Here is a 24,709-nt window from a genome sequence, read left to right on the forward strand (position 1 = left end):
ACAGGTACTCATCAATGAAGAAGATCCTTCAGGGAGTCTGAATTTGCTGAACTGGTTTGACAAAGCCTTTGGTGGGAGGTTTACTCAAACCCCGACTGCATGACAAACGATGCACTGGAGACGGAGACAACTTGCTCTCCTGTGACACACAGGCCTTCTCCCTGGCCACACTCAGATCCAAGTCATCCCAAGTCCACAGGCACCTGGCTTCTTCACAGGGCACTAGTGGACCTCCACACTGTGTCTTTTTTCATTACTGCGTCCTTTTAGCTGCACTTAATAGGAGTTTAACATTTGTTGCAAGAAGAAAAACATTTCTAATAAATTAACAGCCATTTTTAATAAAATTATTACCGAAGAAATGAATCAGCAATTGCTTGTAATCTTGCTCACAAAATACTTGTTTTCCCCATAGCCTAATTGCTAAAGAATTGCCTTTCATAAAAGAACCATCAGAAAGTCAAACTTGGAATAGATTTTCAACTTGGTCTGTCTTCTGATAGTTTTAAGAAGTAAAAGCAGCTGCTACAATTGGATACACATACTGAGAAAATAAGATTTTTATTTCAAAAATGGTAAAAATCTAAAAGTTTTTGTTTTTAAGTCACAACACTGAAAACAGAAAAAAAGCCACCTCTTAAGTGTCAGTGTTGGCCCTTCCAGCAAGCAACATGGCGTTGGAGCAGTGAAGCGTGGGGAGGAGACCCACTTCTCTTCCCACTCCACCATCAGCACCATCTGACCTGAGATCAGTCTCCTTGAAGCCTGACAGTTTTGGACACAATGACTTCAGCGCCTTCCAATTTCAAAATTTTTTATGTATGAGTCATTCATTTACTTCCCTGACCTTAAACTAAAGATGCTTGGTTTTTCCCATGAAGCTGGCATTCTGCTGGCTGGAAGAGTAGAGAGCATGCTGAGGCAGACCTGGCCAACTAGGCCAGGAAATTCTTGCGGCATGTGCGCCAAGCTCCTTTCTTGATCTTACACATTTTTTTGCTGCTTCTCCCTTTCTTTTAATTACCAAGTAATACAAGTTTGCTGTAAATGTTTAAAATAGCACAGAGAGGAACAAAGTAAAAATCTATAAATTCTTACCTGAAGCTTGACAAAAGCTAAACCCCGAGGGTGCTGCCGTGGAGGTAGTGGCTGAAGTGCCACCAAATACAGAGCTTCCCTGCCCAAAACCAGGGCTCTGACCAAAAGCAGGAGGGTTGCTCTGACCAAAGAGCCCCCCTCCTGTGTTGGCAGAAGACTGTCCAAATGAGAAGGAACTGGAGCTACTCGTACTCGAGGACGCACCAAAGACATTCCCACTGGTGGACGCAGGGGTGGAGGAGACCGACTGACCAAAAGCAGGCACAGAACTGAACCCAGGCTGACTAAAGGAGAAGCCACTTGCAGGACTGCTCGTCACCTGTCCAAAGGCTGGGGCCTGGCCAAAGGTCGTCTGTCCAAAGACCCCTGGGGATGAGGTACCAAAAGCAGGACTGCCAAACCCAGAGCTGCTGGCCTGTGGAGTGGCGGCTGCTGTGCTGACTATGCTGCCTGTCTGCTGCCCAAATAGGCTTGGCACAGTGCTGGCCACCACCTGCCCAAACATGGGGGTGGTGGAGGGGACAGTGGCAGTGTTGCTGGTGAGCTGGCTGAATGCTGAGCTAGAGCTGGCAGCAGGTGGCTGAGTAAAGACCGATGAGCCAGAAGTAACAGTCCCAAACACTGTTGTCTCTGTGGTGGGGCCTGTAGCACTACTGGAAACAGGGCTAGAGGTTGTGGGGGAGCCTGATGTTTCAACAGCCAAGGGTCCCGTGCTTGGGCGCATAGCTGCTGCAAGAGCAGCCTGCCCCGGCACCATAAAGGTGGGAGGAGGAGAGGCTGCCTCCGCTTTGTCATCAGAGCCTCCCGTGGCTGCTGGAATGGCCTCTATGGAAGGCACCATGAGGCTGGTACTAGCTGCTGCTGTGCTGGGGCTACTGACTGCAGGTTGCACAGGAACCGGCTCTTTCTTAACCGAGTCGGGAGTGTGTGGAGGAGCCTGGGGAGGCTGGGCAGCCTGCTGCTGCACGAGGAGCGAGGCTGTTGGTGTGGAGACCTCATTGTTGCCCGACTTCTCGGCTACAGCTGGCGATGTGACCTCTTCTGTGTTCTTTCCAGAGGACATGGGCAGGGAGGGAGCAGATGCCGAACTCAGGAGGCTACCAAATGACAAGGTGGGGAATGAGGCTGGAGGGGGAGTGGCAGTCGTAGCTGACGGGGATGCAGAGGACGACACTGTATTACTGCTCTGCTGGCTTCCAAATGCAAAGCTACCCTTGCTGCCACTTAAAGAAGTCCCACCAAAGCTGATCACCCCAGAGGCCCCCGTACTGGTTAGTGGCAGACTGCCAAAGATGCCAGCTGTGGAACCGCTGGCGCCCGTGCTGGCCGCCGCTGGGGGAGCTGCCGCGGAGGCAGGTACAGAGGAGGGCACTGGGGGCTCCGCAGGCTTCACCAGCACCGCAGGGCTAGTGAAACTAAAGCCCGAGGACGCGCTTGAAGTCTTGGCTGGCTGGCCACTGGTGAGGCCTGTGGAGGAAGCCTTACTGGCTGGCTTAGTAGACTCCTCTGCCTGGCCCACCCGCAGTCCTGAAAAGCTTCCTAGAGTCTCTCCCGCCAGAGAACTCGGAAACAGAAGCTCGCCCAGCTTGGACGGCGGTGTTTCCAGCTTGCTAGCAGCGGTGGAGAGCGGAACTCCAGCAGGTGCCGTGGGCCTGCTGCCAGAGGGGGCAGAGTCTCCTGGAGGGGCAGTGGCAGCTCCAGGAGTGCTGGGTCCTGGCGTGACTGTGGAGGGAGTGGGGCTCTCCGGAACGGTGTCATAAAAGGGTTTGCCTCCCCCACCAAACGAGAAGGCATCCAGCTGGTTCGACTCTCTAGTGGAGGGTGTCGGCCCTAGCAAGAGAGAGAAATTGGGAAACGGGTTGGATTCAGCAAAATAGGCCCTATCATCACATTCCCACTGACTGCATTCCTAAGCAAAGCCTCTCCCCTCCAAGGAACAGGAATCGCTGGCTTTAACAGCAGCTTCCTTTGGGGAGGACAGAACAAGTGCTTCTCCACAGTTAGTTTTATCTGAGTCATCGTCCTGAGGTGGAAAGGAGGGGACCATTCATGACCATTAAATCATAATACACATGACACCCACAATACTTGAAATTAATAAATTACCAAAAAAAGAAAAAAAAAAAAAAAAAAGCACCTCCCCTAATTTCCTGACTCCACACCAGTGTAGCTTCCCTCCCCAATACCCTCAGCATGGTGTTAGCCCACAGCCCTCCTGAGAAGTTAGGATCTGGTTCAAAATGCAAGTGGTCTCTATATTTACGGACACCAAGCGTCAATCCAGGGTCATTTTTAGGCACAATTTAGGGACACTTACTAGGGCTCAACTCAGTAAGCTCTTTTATCGCTGTTAGTGTTGAGCTTATTTATGGTTTTGGATTGTTGTCTATTTTCATGTTAATTAAGTTTACATAGAATTATTATCACATTTTTATTCCTATTTTAATTTTCCTTATAATTTTTGACAAATAGTTTTGTTCCTTTCATATATATATTTCTTTTTTGGTGGTAATGAGGACTGAACACAGGGCCTGGTGTGTGCTAGGCAAGCACTCGGCCACTGAACTACACCTCTGGTCCTTTTATTATTTTATTAGAGACAGGGTCTTGCTAAGCTGCCTAGCCTGGCCTTGGACTTGCCATACTCCTGCCTCAGCTACTCTGGAAGTTAAGGAAGAAGGATCCCTTGAGACCAGGAAGAGTTCAGGGTCGGCCTGGGCAGCATAGCCAGACTCTGCTTCATAATTGAAAAGCAAAAAACAAAAAATATTTTTGAGTAAAAAATAAAAGGCACTGTATTATGTATAATAGGGACAACCTGGAAATAGCCAAAATGTCCAATGGTGGATGGGTAAAAACTGGCAGATTAATTCTATCAACAGAAAGAACTATGATATTTATACAAAATTTTCAATATTGGAAAATTCACAATAGACATTATGTCAAACTAAGTGGGAGACAAAACTCCTAGAAGGAACTATAAAAGAACTGCTATGGGGGCTGGGGTTATGGCTCAGCGGTAGAGTGTTTGCCTGGCACGTGCAGGGCCCTGGGTTTGATCCTCAGCACCTCATATAAATAAAGTTATTGTGTCCAACTACAACTATAAAAAATATTAAAAAAGAGAGAGCACTGCTATGGTTATTACTGAGGGGTACACGTGGAGATTCTAAACTCCTTCATGAATTTTTATATTCCCTGTTTTCCTCAGTAAGAACCCCACCCCCACCTGTTTTTAGTACTAAGGATTTAACTGAAGGCTTTACACTTGCCTAGGCCAGCTCTACCACTGAGATACACCCCCAGTCATTCTTTATTTCATTTTGAGACATGATAAAACCAAGTTGCTGAGGCTTGCCTCAAACTTGCAATCCTCTTGCTTCAGCCTCCCGAGTACTGAGGATCACAGGTGTATGTCACTGTGCCTGGCGTTGAACATATCACTTTTATAATTACAGCTTTCTTTTAAAACAAAAGACAAACCAAGAACTGAGAGGCACATGACAAAAATGTTTTTTTTTTTTAAATAGATCTGAATTCTTCAAGGCATTAGAAACATGTTAACTGGGTGTGCATCTGTGACTCCACCTAGTTGGGGAGGCTGAGGTAGGAGGATCATAAGTCCAAGGCCAGCCTGGGCAACTTGGCAATATCCTGTCTCAAAATAATATAAAAAGGGCTGAGATAAAGCATAGTGGCCGAGTGCTTGCCTATCTTGGGTAAGGCCCTGGGCTCAATCACCAGTACCAGAAACCAAACAAAGATGTTAGTTGATGAATTTATAACAACATGGAGGGACCAGTGTGGTCGATGATAGGTTTCTCAAGGGGGGGGGGGGAAACACCAAGGTATATTCACAATACTATGTCTACCTCATCCTACAGAATCACTACAAATCAATGAAATTTTAAGTTACAGAAGAAAAAGTTTCTCAAATCGAACTTATTTTTTCCAGTGGTGGGGATGGAACCCAGGATGCATGAGTGTGCCAGGCAGGCGGCTCTACCACTGAGCTACAGCGCCCACCACATGCACATGTTTCTACTGCACATTACCAAAACTTACTGCAGAAATTGTAAGCAAGACTGAGGAACAGTTAAAATGTCAATATATTTGTACAAAAATAAACCACCCTTGTTTAGGAAAAACACAAAAGCAGTGCTACATCACACAGAGACTGACCTTGTGCAGCAGTGAAGTTAGAAGATGGTGTTGGTGTGATTATCCCAAAATTAAAGCCAGCCCTAGTGAGTGGAAAAAGAAGTTAAAAGGGAATAAACTTGAGGTATAACGTTGCCCTTCCAATGTTTCGCTGTGTAATCCATTCATACAACCTCTTTTTAAAAGAATCAACACGCTACGTAAACAGCATCAGGGTGAGAGCATGTTTGTGGAAGCAGCAAAGTCCCTTCACACCTCCCAGCAGGAGAGGCAATGTACAGAGGAGCTAAGACAGTGGCAGCGGCTGAAAGACTTTGGAGGGACAGCAGGCCATGGAGGGAGGGCAGGGCTTCCCATGGCAAGGGTTTGCATGGAGACTTATTCCAAGAAAAGGAGAACAGCAGCAGTGGAAAAACACTGGGCGTGTGTGCTGGGCACAGGGACTGGAGTAAAGGCTTGCCTCATGGAGGAGTGCAAAAGTAGTCTAGCAAGGCAGAAGCCCCTGGACCAGGGAGAACCTCTAAGAGCCCACCCTGAACTTGAAACCCATGTCAGGTGAGCCCCATGCTACAAGGAGAGAGATGCTGGACTGAAAGCAACAGGAGTCACTATCTCTGCAACTTTGACATAACTTTTAGCTCTGAGCTGGGAAAATTTGGTTCAAAACTTTCCAACTCCTTTCTTTTTCCACACATGTTCTTTACACTACAAGTGAAGATAGCACAGCTGAAGAAGGAAGCTCAGCATGAGTGTAAACAGAAGAGATTATGTGTACTTAAAGTGCAAACAGCAAATTTTACAGAGTTCTAAAGAATAAACGACCAAGCATATAAAATATGTTAAAAAATGTAAGGATTTATAGTTTCTTAGTCATTGCTGCCTCTCTCAAATGCACAAAGACCATCTAAAGATGTGTTAAATATTTATCATATTAAAAAAGCGTACAGGGCTGGGGATGTGGCTCAAGCGGTAGTGCGCTCGCCTGGCATGCATGTGGCCCGGGTTCCATCCTCAGCACCACATACAAACAAAGATGTTGTGTCCGCCGAAAACTAAAAAATAAATATTAAAAAAAAAAAAAAAAAAAAAAGCGGACAGAAATGACTCAGGAGGCTAAGGCAAAAGGATCACAAGTTTGAGGTCAGCCTCAACAATGTAGGCCTAACTTGCTTAGCCTAAGCAATTCAGGGAGAGTTTATCTCAAAATAAAAAATGAAAAGGGTTGGGGATGTGGCTCAGTGGTTTAAATGTCCTCGAGTTCCATTCCCAGTACCAAAAAAAACAAGACCAAAACAAAACAAACAAAAAACCCTGCTGTTTCTTGGCAAATTTCAACCTTGGTGAGGAAATTTTATCTAATAGAGGGCAAGCCACTGGCTCAACGACCCAAAATTTCCCATCTTATTTTAAAAATGGGAATGATGGAGCAAGAATGAATTATTCACATTTGTATTAACATTTGTAAAAGATGAAATAATTCTTGGCATTGACATACTCTTCAAAATTTGTTCCAAATTGTCTTTGAGAAGGATAAAACAATGATTCACAACATAGAAAAAATATATAATATACAATTTTGTCCCTCGGATTCTATCCTAATGCCCTCTTTTCTTTTCATGTGCTAGGCTGAAGAATAGTCAAGAAATATTAAAACCAGGGAAAGGGGATGGAGTTGGTGTGGTTTCTGTTGTAGGAGGAAAAACTCAAAAGTACAGAAGGGACTTTCTTGGGACCTCCAAAAGCAACAAATGTGTGGATGGTATGACACAGCCAGCTGGCCCATCAGGGCAGGAGGAGGACACTCCAGCGGCTCGCAAGGCTCCCAAAGAGCCTGTATACCCAGGGAGCAGCACTGTCTCACACAGTAGACAAAAGCCTGCCTGAGAATGTGGTCAGACAAACCTTCATCAAATGACTCGACTCTATATGCATGGCCATCATTATTTCTTAAAAAAAAAAAAAAAAGAAAGAAATTAAAAAAGATCCCCTAACATCTATATAGAAAACCAAAATCTACAATGGCTATTATTCCCTGCATTCTCTGCATAGATTTATTTATTTATTTGTTTGTTTGTTTTTAAATATTTATTTTTTTTTAGGTGTAGAGGGACACAACACAATGCTTTATTTTTATGTGGTGCTGAGGATCGAACCCGGGTCCCACGCGTGCTAGGCGAGCGCTCTGCCGCTGAGCCACAATCCCAGCCCCTCTGCATAGGTTTAAATACTAACTCTCAGTGCATTAAAGCCAACTAGAGTGTCATACCCAGACCCCAAATGGTGTCTGAATGAAGTATTTTAGATGACCTACAGATTTAAAAGAGATCCACCATCACCCAAAGAAAATGAAGTTTAGGTTAAAAACAAAATATATAAACAAACAGGCAATAACACATGTATGTATAAGTATGAACCACAAAGAGGAAATAGATTTACCTTAAGATTTTCAGCTGCTGCCATACTAGCAGATGGATTACTGTCATGATAAAAACTTGGGATTCATGCACACTTAATAAACATATAAATATCTCTCCTGATTTTAAGATTCAGGGAAGCTATCAATAAAATAGCTAGTGATTTGCCATAAAACTTAACTTCATTACTGACCCTGATGGAGCAAATGAGAAAGGCTTGCTGAACTGCCCCACAGCAGATGGAGTCGAGGTCACAGCTGCTTCTATCTTGGCTATCCCTGTCCCTGAAAATAAGGACATTACAAAAAAATCAGTTAGAAGCACTATTCTGGTTTGTAATTCCCTGATGGCGCTGCTGAGAGCTGCAGCTTCTGTTTCCAGAACCCCATGTGCCTCCTGTGATAAGTCAGGAGCCACATGGAGTCGCGTGCTACCTAACCTTGCTGAGGGCCTCTGAATCTGCTCTCCAGTGCTGCCAATGTTAGTTCCAACCTAAGGCTTGCTACATTCTCCTTCTCAGGTAATTCCAATATAGCTTAAATTTAGTTTTAAATAGATCTAGATTAAATGGTATAGGAAAATGCTTATGATGTGAGGCTGAGCAATATATACGCAACTATGCAGTTTTATAATTATTTCAAATTAACATACAATGAAGGAAAAAAATTCAAAGATACATAGATTAGTATGTTCAAGGTTTCTTAGTGGTGACTTCACTGCAGACTTACAATGTCATACCGATTTCTCTATACCTTTCTACATTTTCCATTTAGAAAGTACAAATCAAAAAAACCAAATATTAAGAAAAAAATACTTAAAAAAATGAATATGGGGTAGATATTTTCTAAATGTGTACACATGTTCAGTGCTGCCTCGCTTATCACTGTGAACTCTCTAAGAAACAACCCAAACCATAGGCATAGTGCTGTTAAAAATCTAACAGGGAACTATACAAAGCCTCTTAGGCCACCATGTAAAATGAGTAAGAAAGTCTGCACCAACCCTGGAAAGATGAATAGGACGATTACTTATATGTTTTTTCTTTTTTGTGGTACTGGAGATTGAATCCAGGGGCATTCTACCTCTGAACTACATCCCCAGCCCTTTTTATTTTTATTTTGAAACAATCTCAGTAAGTTGCTCAGGCTGGCCTCAAATCTGTGATCCTCCTGCCTCAGCTTCCCAAGTTTGCTGGGAAGTGCAGGAGTGCCCTATATTTTATCTCTCTACACCCAGATTATTTTTGTGGTTACATAAGTTTCATAACCAGAAAAACAATAAAAGTATTTTCAGTATTAGCCAATAAAATAATCATTCTATAGAGGTTTTAGAAATGCTTTTTTTTTTTTAAGAGAATTTTTTTTGCAAACTTAGTATTTTTCAGGGAGGTTTTCCTTCCAAGAGGGGAAAAAAATAAGTCCTTTTCTCAACCTTGACTATCCGGCCAGTGAAACACACAGCAGACACCTAGCAACAATGAAGGGCCTCCCACCCTCACTGTGGAGTGGTACAACCCAGAAAGTTCTCTCAATCTACTACTTGCCTACAACATGCATGAAGCAAAGTCCCTTAGGGTTCCTTGATTCTTAGATTCAAGAGTGACAAGGAGCTCTTCAATGAAGTTCTTGAAAGAAGCTAGGCTATATGATCTTTCAAAACCTTTTTCTAAAATATTAGCCAGAAATAGAAAAACAAGTCTTAGTTTGAATCCTAAATGATTCAAAATCTGACAATTTCTCTAAATTTTTCCTTTTTACATCAAGTGTCAAGCCCCACTTGAGAAGTGCTGTATACCTCCTTCTATTGTGAGGTACACATGATACCAACTGGGGCTCCACATTAATCAAAATTCTAGAATACAACTTCAGTTTACTCAATAATGGCTTTGAGTACAAGGAATATTTACTCAAGAAAAACCCAATGTCCAATCAGAAAGCTTTAGATGACCCTTGAAGAATGACTGAGCAGAGGTGTGGGAAGTGGACAGTCAAGGGGTGAAAGCTGTCTCCAACAGAATTTACTGAAGACCCACTTGAGAAACTGAGTCAGAGTAAAAGCCAGAATCCAGAGGGTAGTACACATGTGGGCCTGTAGGCAGCACAATGCTGACACGGGGGACAGAGAGTCACCCACACCAGAGGAGGTAGGCTACAGAGAAGGAGCCAACAAAAGAGGACACTAAGCAAGACCCACATGAAAATCAGATGCCAGCTTATACAGAATTGGCTTATGTAATGCAGACCCTGGGCGAAAACTAATTAAATAAGAATAGCCATGCTGGAGTGAGTGTTGGGCAAGTGTGGGAAGCCGTAAAATCTTAGCATATTGACTTTTGAGCTCTACTCAGATTTTACCCTATAACAAATCTGTTTTACTTTTTTTACATCTTACCAGCTTTTACACTGTCATTATGAGCCAAGAGAATTTTTATTCCTTTATATACAAGAAAGGGGAGGGTCAACATTCTGATCCATTCATTTCTAAATGGTGATCATTTGACAGGGAGGGAGAAAGCAAGGCTAGTGCTCTGTTTTAGGGAAAGAATTTAAAGACCTTTTCCTCTTGCTCTGATGGTTTTCAAATTCAACTCAAAAGTTTCAGAAGCTGTTGAAGGGCTCAATACTTTCTAGAAACTTTTCAACAGCTGAGGCCTTTCAAATATGACCTCTATATTTGATATCCTGTGTCTACTTTCTCTGTGATCTAGAATAATGAACTCTATGGGGTGCTTCTCTCATGTTTTCATTATAAAACATAACAAAGAACACTGCTTGCAATAAATGCATAGAGTAACCATGATTATTATGATATAACCACTGCCCAGGTAAAGAAAACACATCAGCCAATCTAGAAGCTTTCATTCTACTCCCTTGTTTGTCTTTTCAAATGCATCAGCAAGCTGAACACTGGTGGTACTGACTTTTTTTCTTTTCCTATTTATATCATTTGTTTGTATTTACAAACATGATGTGGAAGTTCTCCTTGATTTTTTCTCTTTTGCCTTTTCAATTTCTCCGTCTACAGCTTTTTCCTCAATCTCACCTTTTCCTTGCCAATCTCTGGTGAGGAAACCCGGTTTTGCCCTACTGAATTTCCCATAGTTTGGATCTTGCTATTGGACCCCTCTACTGAGGTTCCCATGTTCATTTGTGTCTATGTTCTTCTAAGCTGGTACCTGGATCTGGAGCAGTACTGTCCAAAATGGTAGCCACTAGCTACATGTGGCAACTGCACACTCAAAATGTGGCCAGTCCAAATTGAGATGTGCTGAGAGTATAAAATTTACACTATTTTGCAAAAAACAATATGTAATATTTCATTAATACTTTTCATGTTGATTGTGTGTTGAAATAATATTTGGGTATATTTGGGTTAAGTTAAATTTACTAAAAATGATTTCTATCTGGTTCTTTTTATTCTTTATAATGTGGTTACTAGAAGTTTACAAAAAAAATATATGGCTTACATTATATTTCTGTTGCAATGATCTTAGAGCCTTAATCAGATTCTCATTTTACTATTTTTGGCAATACTGCTTCATAACTAGTACTGTGTTCTTTTACCAGGAAGCACACACATAAGGTCCGGTTATCCCTTTTTGTGACACCAGCAGTGACTGGTACTCTATGCCTAGGTGCCTTGATTGATCAGAATTTGCAAAACAAGTTCTAACATGATCCATCACCTGTAACCATTAGTGGGAAACTACAAAGAGAAACGTTTGCCATCCATTGGTGCAAGTTCTAGAGAAGTGGTAGGATTAATGCTTCTTCCTTTATCTTTATTATCCAGCTTTTAAAGTAATGATAAAATAGTTTTCTTGGTATCATTATGAACTTATAGATTTAAAACATTTGATGTATTTTAATGCAATACTATATTATTCTCACTGGTGTTAAAAATTCACCTTAATTATCACTAAAACAAAAATATGCAAACTGACCTGAAGTTTTATCACCAGATGATAACTGACCCACTGCTGGACTGGATCCTGAAGGCTTCAGGGAATTTATCAGAGACCCCTGGAGGACCACATAAGAAAAATGTTCATGTTAAAATCATAAATCAAGCAAGCATGAATACTTTAATTACAAAAAAAAAAAAAGAAAAAAGGCAGAAAGAAACCAAAGTTTCAATTTAACTCATTATGTCCCAGGTTTTTTAACTATGCAAATATTTCAATGAAATTGATACAAGTGAGTTAAATAGATTGGAAATCATAATCTAGAGCTTATAAATCCTTTATGTATATTTCCATATATATGAAAAAATATTTCATATATATGAAAAAAAAGAGACATGTTTTCAAATGCTCTATAAACACTCATCTATTACTTTCCTCTAAAGAACAGAACTCTAAAAACAACATTTATTTCTAAAGTTGCTGTGATTTGGGGGTGGGGGTGGTACTCGGACTTGAACTCAGGGACACTCAACCACTGAGCCACATTCCCAACCCTATTTTGTATTTTATTTAGATAAAGATGGGGTCTCACTGAGTTGCTTGGCACCTTGCCATTGATGAGGAGGTTTTTGAACTCATGATCCTCCTGCCTCAGCCTCCCAAGCTGCTGTGATTACAGTGTGCACCACTACACCCAGAATAAGTGGTATTTTTGTCCCTATTCAATTTAAATTTTTCTAGGTACCCTACCCTGGGGAGGATGGGACTTAACAGATTAAGTCAACCACCTATAAGATTACATGGGAACACAGAAAGAGGACTAATGGGTATGCTCTAGGAGGCAGTCTACCCTGGCTAGCTGTAGTTACTTCCTTGTGCTTGCACAGACCTTGGCACATAAAAGGTACTTGAGTATTTGGTGGACAAATGAATGCATAAGCAAATGAAGGAAATGGTTTAGCTACCAGTGAATTTACATGCAAAACTATCTGAGTTCTCACCTACAGCCCATGCTCCAAAACTTATGTGTCATGATTTACCCCTCACCATGTGTCCTCCAGGGTGAATGCAAACACACCCCCAGAATACTAAATGCTAACTGCGCATTTTTCTGTCATGGCAGACTGAGGAATAGGGACGTCTGAGAACTCACAAAGGCAAGTTCTGATATCCAGAATTGTGATTGCAGAGATAGATGTTAAGAGTGATGAAGAAACCAGGATTCCTTGGGAAAAGTTTCAGAGAGAGAGGCTGATCTGCCTACCACCCATCTCCTATTATTTCCTTAGATTGTTTAACTGTTTACAATGTAACCTGTTCTGTAGGAGACATTGTTTATTGGTTAAACACCCAAAGCTAGACATAACATCACTGAAAATACGAAACTTCTGAAAAACACTGCAGGAGAAAACCAGACAGCCTACACCCAGACACTGTCCCTGAGCTGAGGCTGAAAGGAGCAGTGAGATAGCACAACAGGCAGCAGTCAGCAGCCATAGGTCCCAGCTCTGGTTTCACCAGTCACTAACTGGGTGAGCTTAAGCTGCTGCCTCAGTGGGACATATCTAAACACCTACTGCACAGAACAGCTGTATATGGTAAATGAGATGTTAAGTGAAAGTAAACTACAAACCAAAACACCTCATCCAAACGTATGATATTAGAATTACAACCCAAGATTACTAGTGCAGAATGTCAGATCACCCCACTGAGACAGCATTAAGACCTAACCAATTGCTCTGGTAAACTACGTGAAGACTGTCGTAAGTTGCAGAAAAAGGATCACAGATCTTTATCAGACTGTGGCTCATTTAAACTGAGTCAGAACAATCTTCAGTTACAAAGACAGACATTCATGACTGCTAAAGTAAAAATCAGTTAAGTTACCTGCTTGGCTTGGCTGGCAGATACTGGGGTTAACCCTGGGTGGGGTGTTTTGGCTGTGGAGTATGGCACTGAAGAACTGAAAAACACAAAGATACATTCAAAGAGGCAGGTCTGGGTGGAAGTCACATTCATCCTTGAACCAACATTCTGTCCAATACACCAATTTTGGGTAGAATACAGATGTCTGGGATCCCAACCAAACTCATCTGACATTTTGTTGACTGAAGAATAAATTTTTTAAATGAAATCTGGATTTGTAGCATAAAAGGCAAAGCAGTGACCTTAAAACTTATTTCCTTCCTGTCATTCTAAGAAAATAATTTTCAACTATTGAGCACTAGATCTTTTTCTTATCTAGAGGGGGACCCCTCCCTCTTTTTGACCTCCTCCCATTCTAGACCATGTTGGGAATTCCTGATACTCTTTTCCAAACCTGGAAAAATGTTCAACAGGATCTATGGAATATATAGGTGCTCAAAGATGCTATCCAAAGAGAAAATCTAGCTTCTCACAGCAGCTATCTCCGAGAGCGCAGGCCCCATGGGTCAGCATATAAGGGAGTCAACGGTGCCACTGTTTCATTTCCAGCCTGCACTTTGATCCAGTATGAAAAGTGCACCCCTACCTGCAGAAAGCCTTCCTGTCACTATCCTCTATTAACCCTGGCATTGTGTGCTGGGAACTCTTATTTCATTAAGTGTTTGTGTCACCAGGTGGAAAAAAAATCACCTGTCAATGCAACAGCATTGGAGAAATGCCTCCTGGGGACAATTTTTTCAATCCATCGATCTGTCCTCCACCCAATGCTACTGTGACTGAAATGTATAACAGTAATAGCTATAGGATCTGGTTTCATTTTTTAGAACTCTTCCCAGATTTAGGAAGGATTATTAAAAATTTTCTAGCAAAAAGTTAACTTGGAAGAGGAATGACAGGCTGATGCCTCATGAAGAAAATTATCCAACAACTTAATCACATCAGGATTCTATGCTGGAAAAACACAGAAACCTTCCAAACAGACTTTATTAGATTGAAAGAAGAAAAATACACTTATTTTCAATGAAACAAAATCTGTTTCGACTAAAGCTAGAAGAACCTGTAAATGTGTATCTCTCTGGAGGAATACATCCTTGTTGCCCTGAGATGTTTCACCAAGCAGGCGCACAGACCCAGTGCTCTCCCCTCACCTCTGCTTATCTCCAATGGAGAAATGGAATGCGCAAGCAAGACGGCTGGGACCCAGAGATCCCTGGGTGGACACGGCAGACTTGCTAAGAGAAATAGTTTGAGCCCATGAGAATCACAAGGGAAGTGAAACTCTTTTAAGCTTTCTCAATTGACAAACAAAAGAAAACTAGGAATAAAAATAAACGCAGCAATGAATCCAAATCTTGGAAAAAAATTTATATCCCAAATTTGGTTACCATATGAGAATAAATTAAATGATGCACTCAGTATAATTACTGTTCTATTTACTTGTGACAATGTTATACATCTCCTGGGTATCCTAAATCCCCAAACACACACCATTAATGATTCACAGTACCTACATACCAGGCCATGTGACACCCCTACAGAAAAATTCAGTCAATAAACCAAAAATCTTACCATGTTCCAAAAGGGCGAACAGAAAAGAATAGCAGGCTCCCAAATAAATACACTCAATATTTGTGCACAATCCTGAGCTAACACATGGAAATCAACAGCTAGAGGCTCACAAGATGTTAAAGCCAATCCAGATGACTGTGTCTTAGAAGGCTGCATCCTACCTTCTAGCACGACAGACCTAAAGGACACCAGCAACTCATCCTGAAACTCTCTGTTCCACGCCTGGAAACAAAAACCAAAGGACTACAAGCAGAAAATAGCACAATCACAAAAGAGAGATGTTAAGCTGTGAAGCAGTAAAATGTTGCCTAGGACCTTTCTCTGTGGCCCTTTAAGCTTTAAGAAACTTTAACAGGGGCTGGGGTTGTGGCTCAGCGGTAGAGCGCTTGCCTCGCACCTGCGAGACCCTGGGTTTGGTCCTCAGCACCACATAAAAATATATGAATAAAATAAAGGTATTGTGTCCAACTACAACTAAAAAAGAAAAAAAAAGAAACTTTAACAAGGTAAAATTCATTCCATTGTGGTGAAAAGGGCCAACTGCTCACTCTTTTCACCTGTTTCACCATTTTTAAGGACTTAAAAAAATGAGAGACCTGGTTATGTTTTATTTTGGTAAATCTTCATCATTATTACAAGTATTGCTTGTGTATATAACAGAGCAGATCTAAACTGTGCAAGCCACTAAAGTGAATTATTTAAGAATAATGAATTTTAGGGTAGTAATTTAAAAGCAAGTAAGTAAACAGGACAACTTATCAAAAGTAACTGAAGAGGGGGCTGGGGATGTGGCTCCAGCGGTAGCGCGTTGACCTGGCATGCGCGCGGCGCTGGGTTCGATTCTCAGCACCACATACAAATTAAAAAAATAAATAAATAAAAATGTTGTGTCCACCGAAAACTAAAAAAATAAATATTAAAAAAAAAATATCACTGAAGAGGACTGGGGCTGTGGCTCAGTGGTAGAGCGCTTGCCTGGCATGTATGGGGCACTAGGTTTGAGCCTCAGCACTACATATAAACAAATAAAATAAAGGTATTGCGTCCATCTACAACTAAAAATATTTTAAAAACAAAACAAAAATTTGAAGAAACAAACTCAGAGGGAAAAAGAGAAAACATTTCTATTTCTGTTAATGGAAAACAATTCATTCTTGGGGGACACTGAAGTCCATCAATGAAGCTATAATGGCCAACTATCGTCCCCACTGGTAAACTAATTATATTGTTGAGGATTCAAATATTATCCAAAAATCTGTTAAATCAAACTGCAGGTCCTGCATAAAGGTCAAGATGTGAAATAACCTGGATAATTTAAGTTAGAACTGAAGTTGGAGCTTCCAAAAGACTCATGTGAAATATGAAAATAGGATTTTACAGGAAAAAGTTTAATAACATGGAAAACATAAACAATTGTATTTCATGATTAAGATGAAGGAGTTACAAAGCAGCATGTATCCAAATTTTACTTTTAAAAGATACATTTTCACAGAAAAAAAGATTTAAAAATACGCAAATAGCGATTATACATTTGTAGTATGAATAAAGGCGACTTTAGTTTTGTTGTTCTTAACTGTTTTTTAGTAAAGCCTAGAATGAGCATTTGTAATAAGAAAAATAAAGTTTTTTGTTTTTTTTTAACTGTTGGGTCATTATTACAATTATTTTAAAAGTCAAGCAGCATCCTTAAATCAGTGAAAGGAAAAAAAAGTCATCCTAGAATTCTTTACCCAGTGAAAGCAACTTTCAAACACAACAACAGAAAAGGCAAAATAAAGCCTACAGCAGACATACAAAACCTAGAAATTCAGAATTCAGAAGAAATACTAAAGGAAGTCCTTTGTCAAGCAGACAGAAAATGGTATTAGATAGAAACCAAGGACTAAAAAGGAATGAAGAACATAGTAAATACATGGATAAGAAATACATTTTCTTCTTATTTAAAGTCATTTAAAAGAGAATCAACTCTTTATAACAAATGATAGGGTTTATAACACAGGAGGAAGTAAAATGTACCACAGCAGCACAAAGGAGAAGGGAGAAGTCCCAGAACACTGCTGTGAGAGTCTCGCATACTCTCTAGCAGTAGTATAATATCACCTGAAGACATAGTACAATAAGCTAAAGACATAGCCTATGAGCCTAAACCAACTACTTAAAGGTATAGTCAGTAAGGCAACAAAAACGATCAAATAGAATCATTAAAAAAAAAAAAAAAAGTCAATTCAAAGGAAGGTATAGAGAAAAATGAAACAAAGAAGAAGTTGGACAAATAGAAAACAATCAGTAGTACATGGTGGATTTAAACCCAAACATGCTGATAATCACTCCATTGTACTTAAATGCAAAGTTAGACTACTTGATGGACTAAAATTTGCCACCTAAAAATTAATCAATTTACAGTTTAGAGTTCAGTAGTAGTAAGTATATTCACACTGTTGTGCTATAAGAAACCCATTTTAAATATAAAGACACAAAATAAATCCAAAAAACAGAATGAAAAAAGATATACCATGTTAACACTACACAAAGGAAGATGGAGTGGAAGTACTAACATGGAACAAAAAAGATTTCTAAGCAATTCATCTTCCAGGGATGAAGAGCATCATTTTGTAATAACTAGCTCAGTTCATCAAAGAACACAGAGTCCTAAATGTTCATGCAACTAAAAATTTCAAAACATGACAACAAAATGCCAACAAGGAAAACAGGAAAATTCACAAAATGCCAACATCACTCTCTTACTTGATAGGACAAGTATTAAGAATGTAGAAGACCCAAACACCTGAGAACCAGCTTAACCTGATCAGCATCTACAGAACACTCCCACCACCAGCAGGTAGAACCCAGGCTCTCTGGGAGTGTGCAGGGAGCATCACCATGAAGGATGAGGCCCTGTGGAAGAGACTGGGAATCCCAAGCCCATCCAGTCCCACTAGTAAATTCAACCCAACATTTAAGGATGAAATACCAAATCTACATAGACACTTTCAGGAAATTGAAGAGAAGAACACTTCCTAATTCATTCTGTAAGAAAAGCGTTACTCTGACAAAGACTCAACAAAGACATTAGAAAAAAAAAAATACTATTATAGACTAATATTCCTCATTAAGGTAGAGGCAAACACTCTTAAAATTTGAGCAAACCGTGTTCATTCATACACAAAAAAGGCAGTATATCATTACTGGTTTAACATCAAAGACCAATCAATGTGGCAAGGATGCCAGGCCACATTCAAAAGACTGGAATTTGACCCCTACCTCATACCACTTACAGAACTTAATTGGATTAAAGGCCTAAATGTAAGAGCTGAAAATTAAAAACTCTTAAAGAGCAGTCTGGGGTTGTGCCTCAGTGGGAGAGAGCCTGCCTAACACCTGTGAGGCACCGAGTTTGATCCTCAGCACCACATGAAAAATAAAAAAATAAAAAACAAAGGTTAAAAAAAACAAACTCTTAATTTAAAAGATAATACTGGTGTCAGGTGTGAATCTTACAACTGTGGATTAGGTAACAGTTTCTTAAATGTGACACCTGAAGCACGAGCAACAAGAGAAAAAAATAGATGAGACTTGATCAAAATGAAAAATTTGTGTCAAAGGATGTATCAAGAAAGTGAAAGACAACCCAAAGAATGGGAGAAAATATTTGTAAATTATACATCTGATAAGAGATGGGAATCCAAACTGTATTTAAAAAAAATACAATAAAAGAAAAATAACTCAATTTCAAAACCAGCAAAGAAGAAATCTAGCTGCAGTGGCACATGTTTACAGTCCCAGTGACTCGGGAAGCAAAAACAGGACAATTGCAAGTTTGAGGTCAGCCTAGGCAACTTAGTAGGCAGCTTAGTGGTAGAGCCTCCCTGGGTCCAATCCCTAGTATCACCTAAACAACAACAACAACAACAACAATAAACTAACTAGACATTTCTCCAAAAAAGGAACAAATGGTGAATAAGCATGAAAAGGCACTCAGCATCATCAGCCATGAGTACAATGCAAATCAAAACCATAATGTGGGGCTGGGGATATAGCTAAGTGGGTACTCAGAGTGCTCGTCTAGCATGTGCAAGGCCCTGGGTTCAATCCCAGCACCACATAAAAATAAATAATAAAAAATAAAGGTATTGTGTCCAACTACACTTAAAAAATAAATATTAAAAAAAATAAGTAAAGATATTGTGTCCGTGTACAACTAAAAACAAAACAAAATAAAAACATAATGTGACCCAGCAGCTCAGGAGGCTGAGGGAGGAGGATGACAAGTTCAGAGCCAGCCTCAGCAAAGGCAACTCAGTGAGACCCTGTCTCTAAATACAAAATAGGGATGGGGATGTGGCTCAGTGGTTGAGTGCCCTGAGTTCAATCCCTGGTACTCCAAAACAAAACAAAACACCACAATGTGAGTGGAGATATAGCTAATGCAGTGGCAGAGTGCTTGCCTAGCATTCATGAGGCTCTGGGTTCAAGCCCTTGTATCACAATGAATGAAATTAAAAAATTAAAAACAAAACTACAATGTGAATAAGCAACCACTTCATATCTTTGAGGATGACTGTAATTAAAAATATAGTCAATAACAGGTGTTGGTGGAGATGTGGAGAAACTGGAGCCCCATAAATACTCTGTTGGGAATATAAACTGTACAGGAGCTTGTAAAACAACACAAAAAGGTAAAAATAAAATTACCACATGAGCAAGTCATGATGGTGCATACCTGTAATCCCAGCCCCTCAGGAGGCTGAGGCAGAAGGATCACAAGTTCAAAGCCAGACTAAGCAACCTAGCAAAGCCCTAAGCAATTTAGCAAGACCTTGTCTCAAAATAAAAAATAAAAAGGGCTGGGGATGTGGGTTAGTGATTAAGCGCCCCTGGGTTCAATCCCTGGTACCAAAACACAAAATAAAATGTTACCATATGATCTAGCAATTCCACCACTAAATGTATACCCCAAAGAATGGAAAACAGGGTCTCAAGACACTCTGTCCAGCAATGTATTCCCCAACCTTTTAACCTGTGCTCCCTTCCAGCTCTGGCTACCAAAGGCCTCCTGGCTCATTAGGAACCTCCCAGACATGCCTGCTATAGACCCTGTGCTTGGGGCTTTCCGCACTCCACTATTCAAGGGACCTGCTCTTGGGCTCTTCAGTCTTCACCCAAATGTCCCCTCCTGGGAGGACTGCCTTGGACACCCTATTAAAACTGTTTTAACCCATTCCCAGACACTTCCTGAGCCCTTCCCCCACATTAATTTTCTCCACTGCGCCCATCACCACCTCACATATTACATAGCTTGCTTATTTATTCTTCTTATTGTCTGTCTCCAGGAGTGTTTGGCCTGCTTCGTTACTTCTCTCCACTCTCTGCCTAGCAGTTTCTGGTCATTCTTCACATTTCCACGGAAGCATCTTTTCCTTACCTAGCTCCTTCCCAGCCCAGACTCACTTGGCTGCCCTATTCTGCTTTCCTAGTACTTCATGGGACCTTAAGCCATCACAACTAAGGAGTCATGCGACTGTAGCTCCCTGGTTGTCTTCTTGCTGGACCGTCAGTGCTGTGTGAGGATTCAGCAGTTCCCCCGTCCCCTCCCGTTTCCCTAATCTCAGAGCATCTGAAGAAGTGAGAGCTTGAGCCCTACAGAGGTGTCTGAAGAGCCATGGATTTGTACAGATAAACACTCATCCACTAAATGGGAGGGCTGGTCAACAAACACAATGAAACCAAGGAAGATGAAATAGACTGAAGCAGAAATTCGCAAACTCATCCTGTAGTAAATCTCTAAGATACCACTTAGAAAAAGTTGAACGCAAAATACTTAAAATACACATGAGAAACTACTGCGGCATAGAATCTGAAAAGTAATTTTACAATGGACATGTTCCCTTCCCAGTCTTTCCTATGGGGGGAACATATAAATAAAAATTTCAGTTATCAACAATTATTGAATAAATGGTTATTAAAAGAACTGTTTTAGGCAATGCTGAGCATGTAAATTAAATAATATACCACAGTTCAAGTCTATGGAGAGAAGAAGATAAAATTCAAGATTCTTCAACGTTTGTGTTTTATTTTTCTTGTCAGAAAAGAACAAACACAGGGCTAGGGCTGGAGCTCAGTGGTAGAGCGCTCGCCTAGCATGTGCGAGGTCCTGGGTTCAATCCTCAGAACTATATAAAATGAATAAATAAAATAAAGGTATTGTGCCCAACTACAACTAAAAAATAAAATATATTAAAAAAAAAAAAAAGAAAGAAAGAAAAAGAGCAAACGCAGAAGTATCTCTTGAACAAAGTCCTTATCAAAGATCAGCTCAGACGAGCACTGGAGGGAGACAGAGCCCAAGAAATGTGGGAGTACCAGCACCATGGTTAGTGGAGGACATGGTTAGTCCTCAGGGACACCAGGTCAGGCTTCTTCCCCCATGCACTGCACCTCCCTGGCCTGGTACACTGGCTCTCACAGCTATTCCCTCTGCCTTCCCTACAGTGGGAATCTAGCTAGAGTTTCCCAGGCTGACGCACAGTGCTCGCTCGGACACACACACGCTCGCGCGCACTCTCTCTCTCTCTCTCTCTCAAAGGTTCACAACCACCACAAATACTACTTTGATCTCGAAAGCATTCCAAGGCTTCAAGGTCACTACTAGATAGAAAAGAGGGTAGGCTTGTTTTTTTGCCTGCTATTAAGGCCCTGAGATAACTAAAAAATTCCTGGAATTGGCAGTCGTGATAAACAAATCATCATAGAGAAAAGAGAAGGCCAACTCTCTGGAAAAGCAGCACCACTCAACCAAGCAAAAACAGCTGTGGACAGGTCTGCTCCATCGGGGTGGCAGAGGGTGGGCATGCTGGAGAGACCACAGTACCTGTGGCCGCTCTTCTTGCTCCTGGACTAATTGTGCGTGCTAGACACTAACTCCCTGAAAGACACTGATACTCATGACCTCCACGTTCAAACTGAGGAAATGTCCTTCAACTTTTCCCCATGGTACACGAGAGGCTGGCTGGTCTAAAGGATTAGGGAATGAAGCAGGACACAGGTATGTACCACGAACTACGCTGCCCAGAAGAGTAGCATGAGGTCTACCAAACACAGCTGCTGGCTTTTAAAACACTGTTTCTTCATATAAAAGGGAACCAAAGAACAGTAATGCTTGGAGAGAGGAGGTGAAGTGAGGAAGGAAGAATCTTAAATCACCAGTCTTCAGAACCAGGTGACAGCAGTAGGCCTGAAGTGTCAACTCTGGATCCCTGAGAACATTAAAAAACCAAACAGGGGCTGGGGATGTGGCTCAAGCGGTAGCGCGCTCGCCTGGCGTGCGTGCGGCCCGGGTTCGATCCTCAGCACCACATACAAACAACGATGTTGTGTCTGCAAATACTAAGAAATAAATATTAAAAAAAAAAAAAGAATTCTCTCTCTCTCTACCTCTATCTCTCTCACTCTCTCTTAAAAAAAACAAAAACAAAAAACAAAAAACAAAAAAAAAACCCAAACAAACTGCACACCTGACCTAGCAGCCCAGTGGTATGCCATGCAGACTTACATAGCCACAGCAAGCTGAGTATACCAAGAGGGCCCTGAAAGGCTTACGAGGTGACTGTTCCTGGCAAGGTGCAGGGAAAACGTCCTAGAAATCAACTGTGGAGGCAGCAGGGCTGTCTCCATCCCACTAGAATCCACTGTGGGGAAGTGGGAAAGCCACACGGCGGCAGCACTGCTGCACCCTGCAGGCAGCTCCCCTCCACCCCAGACAGACTGGCTTGAACACACCCAAACGCTACAACATACCCCATGGCTGCAGCAGAGGACGCAGGATTATTCTTCAATTCCTGCACATTCACCACTTGAGGGACATTCTTCAGAGTTGATTCAGTCAAAGTACTCACAGCTATGTAAATGGAGAAGAGAAAGGACCAGATTAACTCCAGTAAAGTATCAAAAATTCTAGCCACATAGAAATGAATAACCAGGACATGACCTGGAGCCAACTGCAACTTTATTACATGAGGAAATCTACTCAGCGGTGTACTGAACAGGACAGCTGGCCTGCTCCATTAACCAAGGCCATGAAACCAGGTTTTCTGGGATTTAACCAAACGTACCAGTGCAGGGCAAAAATTTCCTTGGCCTGCCTTCCTCCAGCAGAGCAGAGGTACCTGCTATATTACTGGCTCATCCTGGAAAAGGGCCAGCGGATGAGCAGCATCCAGACTTGGGCTTTCTGCCCTCCATCCATTGGTCCCTCCTCACCATGGGCTTACTGTGTGCCAGGCACTGTTGAGTGCTGATCACAAAAGCTATCAAAACTACCACTTCTTCTCTAATAGGGTTCATGGCTTAGTGAGGCAGACAGACCAACACAATAAAATGTGGAAAATGGAGCTTGGGCTGAACGGGGGAGAAGGCCAGAGGCCTGAACCAAGGCAACAGGGGTGTTCGACATTTGCTTACCTACCTTATCTACCTCACCAGCTTTTACCCCTCCTTTTATCTTCTAACTTTAAACTGTATTCCCAAAGACTTAATGGCATTCTGTAATTAATCATCAGGAAAGCCTCAGCAAAGCTCCAGGTTCTCTTCGGACTACACCCTGGACAAATGTGAGAGCTGCGTCCCAGGCAGAGTTATTTTCTTCCTCAGACAAGTGACCAAGATTGTGCTGCCTATGACTGCAGAAATTTCATCCTTTACCTTCAGAGGTGCCTACACCTTAGAAAATTTTGCTTCCAACATAAAAATGGAGATCATACCACCTCTTGCTGAGAATACAACATTCCTAAATCCTGGCAGATTTTAAGCTTACAAACAATCCACTCGATCAGCAGGGTCTGGGGCCTGATCAGCACAATGCTGTGATTCTGCTTGGTCCACATAATAAAGAGAAACATAAGAAATTATATTTCTAAAAGCTCAAAGACAGCTTAGAAAGCTATCTTCTGACTCTTACTTTTCAATATCTATTTCAGGAGCCTTAAAAGGGTTTTATTTAATATTTGTACTTCTCTTAGAAATATTCTATCACTGTTTAATACTAATTGTTTGCCTATATCAACCCACCATGTCTTTTTAATCTTAAAATAAGAATATTTGGTTTTTATCAGTTGGCCAACCCTGGCACAACTGAAACCTTGGGCTGGATAAGCCTGTTGTGGGAGAATCCTATGTACTTAAAGATTTTCTGTAGCCTTCCCAGCTGCTACTCACTAAATGCCAGCAACACCACCAACTGTTTTAAGAGGTGGGGAGTTGGGCGAGAGCACCAGTTGAGAACCATTGCCCTACAAAATTGATAACTAGTGATAACTATTGTCTTTGCAGCCAAGTACCCAAACTGTTAAATCCTAATACAGAAAATTTTGGACAGCTGCAAACCAAACGTCGAGCTGACAAAATGTCGGAACTCATTAGAGTCTCCGTACATGGAGGCCCACCCCACAAGGCTGAGGAGAACTGTCTGAAAGCAAGAGCCCAGGGCTGGAGTCAGGTTCTGCCGTGAATTGGTCGGGTTACCATTGCTTCTCTGAATCTCACACTACTGAAACTCGAGGAGGGCACACTAACACACACTGTCCCGGGTGGCTGGGATCCTCCATACGCTGTGAGATGGAGTTAATGTTATTAAAGGTCTAAT

The 24,709-nt window shown here is 41.5% G+C and overlaps 1 protein-coding gene across 4 annotated transcripts in view; it reads right to left on the bottom strand.

The window, feature by feature from the left end:
* The window catches only part of Nup214 (nucleoporin 214), an 85,100-nt gene that overhangs the window by 25,236 nt on the left and 35,155 nt on the right, over positions 1 to 24,709 (bottom strand). For 3 of the 4 annotated variants that reach the window (XM_015497426.2, XM_048812874.1, XM_048812876.1), the window contains exons 24-29: positions 22,867 to 22,966; positions 13,465 to 13,540; positions 11,617 to 11,695; positions 7,867 to 7,957; positions 5,281 to 5,342; positions 1,099 to 2,928 (exon numbers count right to left, since the gene is read on the bottom strand). In XM_015497426.2, coding sequence (XP_015352912.1) covers positions 1,099 to 2,928; positions 5,281 to 5,342; positions 7,867 to 7,957; positions 11,617 to 11,695; positions 13,465 to 13,540; positions 22,867 to 22,966 — 2,238 coding nt within the window. The remainder of the gene's footprint in view (positions 1 to 1,098; positions 2,929 to 5,280; positions 5,343 to 7,866; positions 7,958 to 11,616; positions 11,696 to 13,464; positions 13,541 to 22,866; positions 22,967 to 24,709) is intronic. The other variant, XM_048812875.1, reaches the window with a different exon arrangement.

Source organism: Marmota marmota, unplaced genomic scaffold (assembly GCF_001458135.2).
Source record: "Marmota marmota marmota unplaced genomic scaffold, marMar, whole genome shotgun sequence".
Taxonomy (NCBI): domain Eukaryota; kingdom Metazoa; phylum Chordata; class Mammalia; order Rodentia; family Sciuridae; genus Marmota; species Marmota marmota.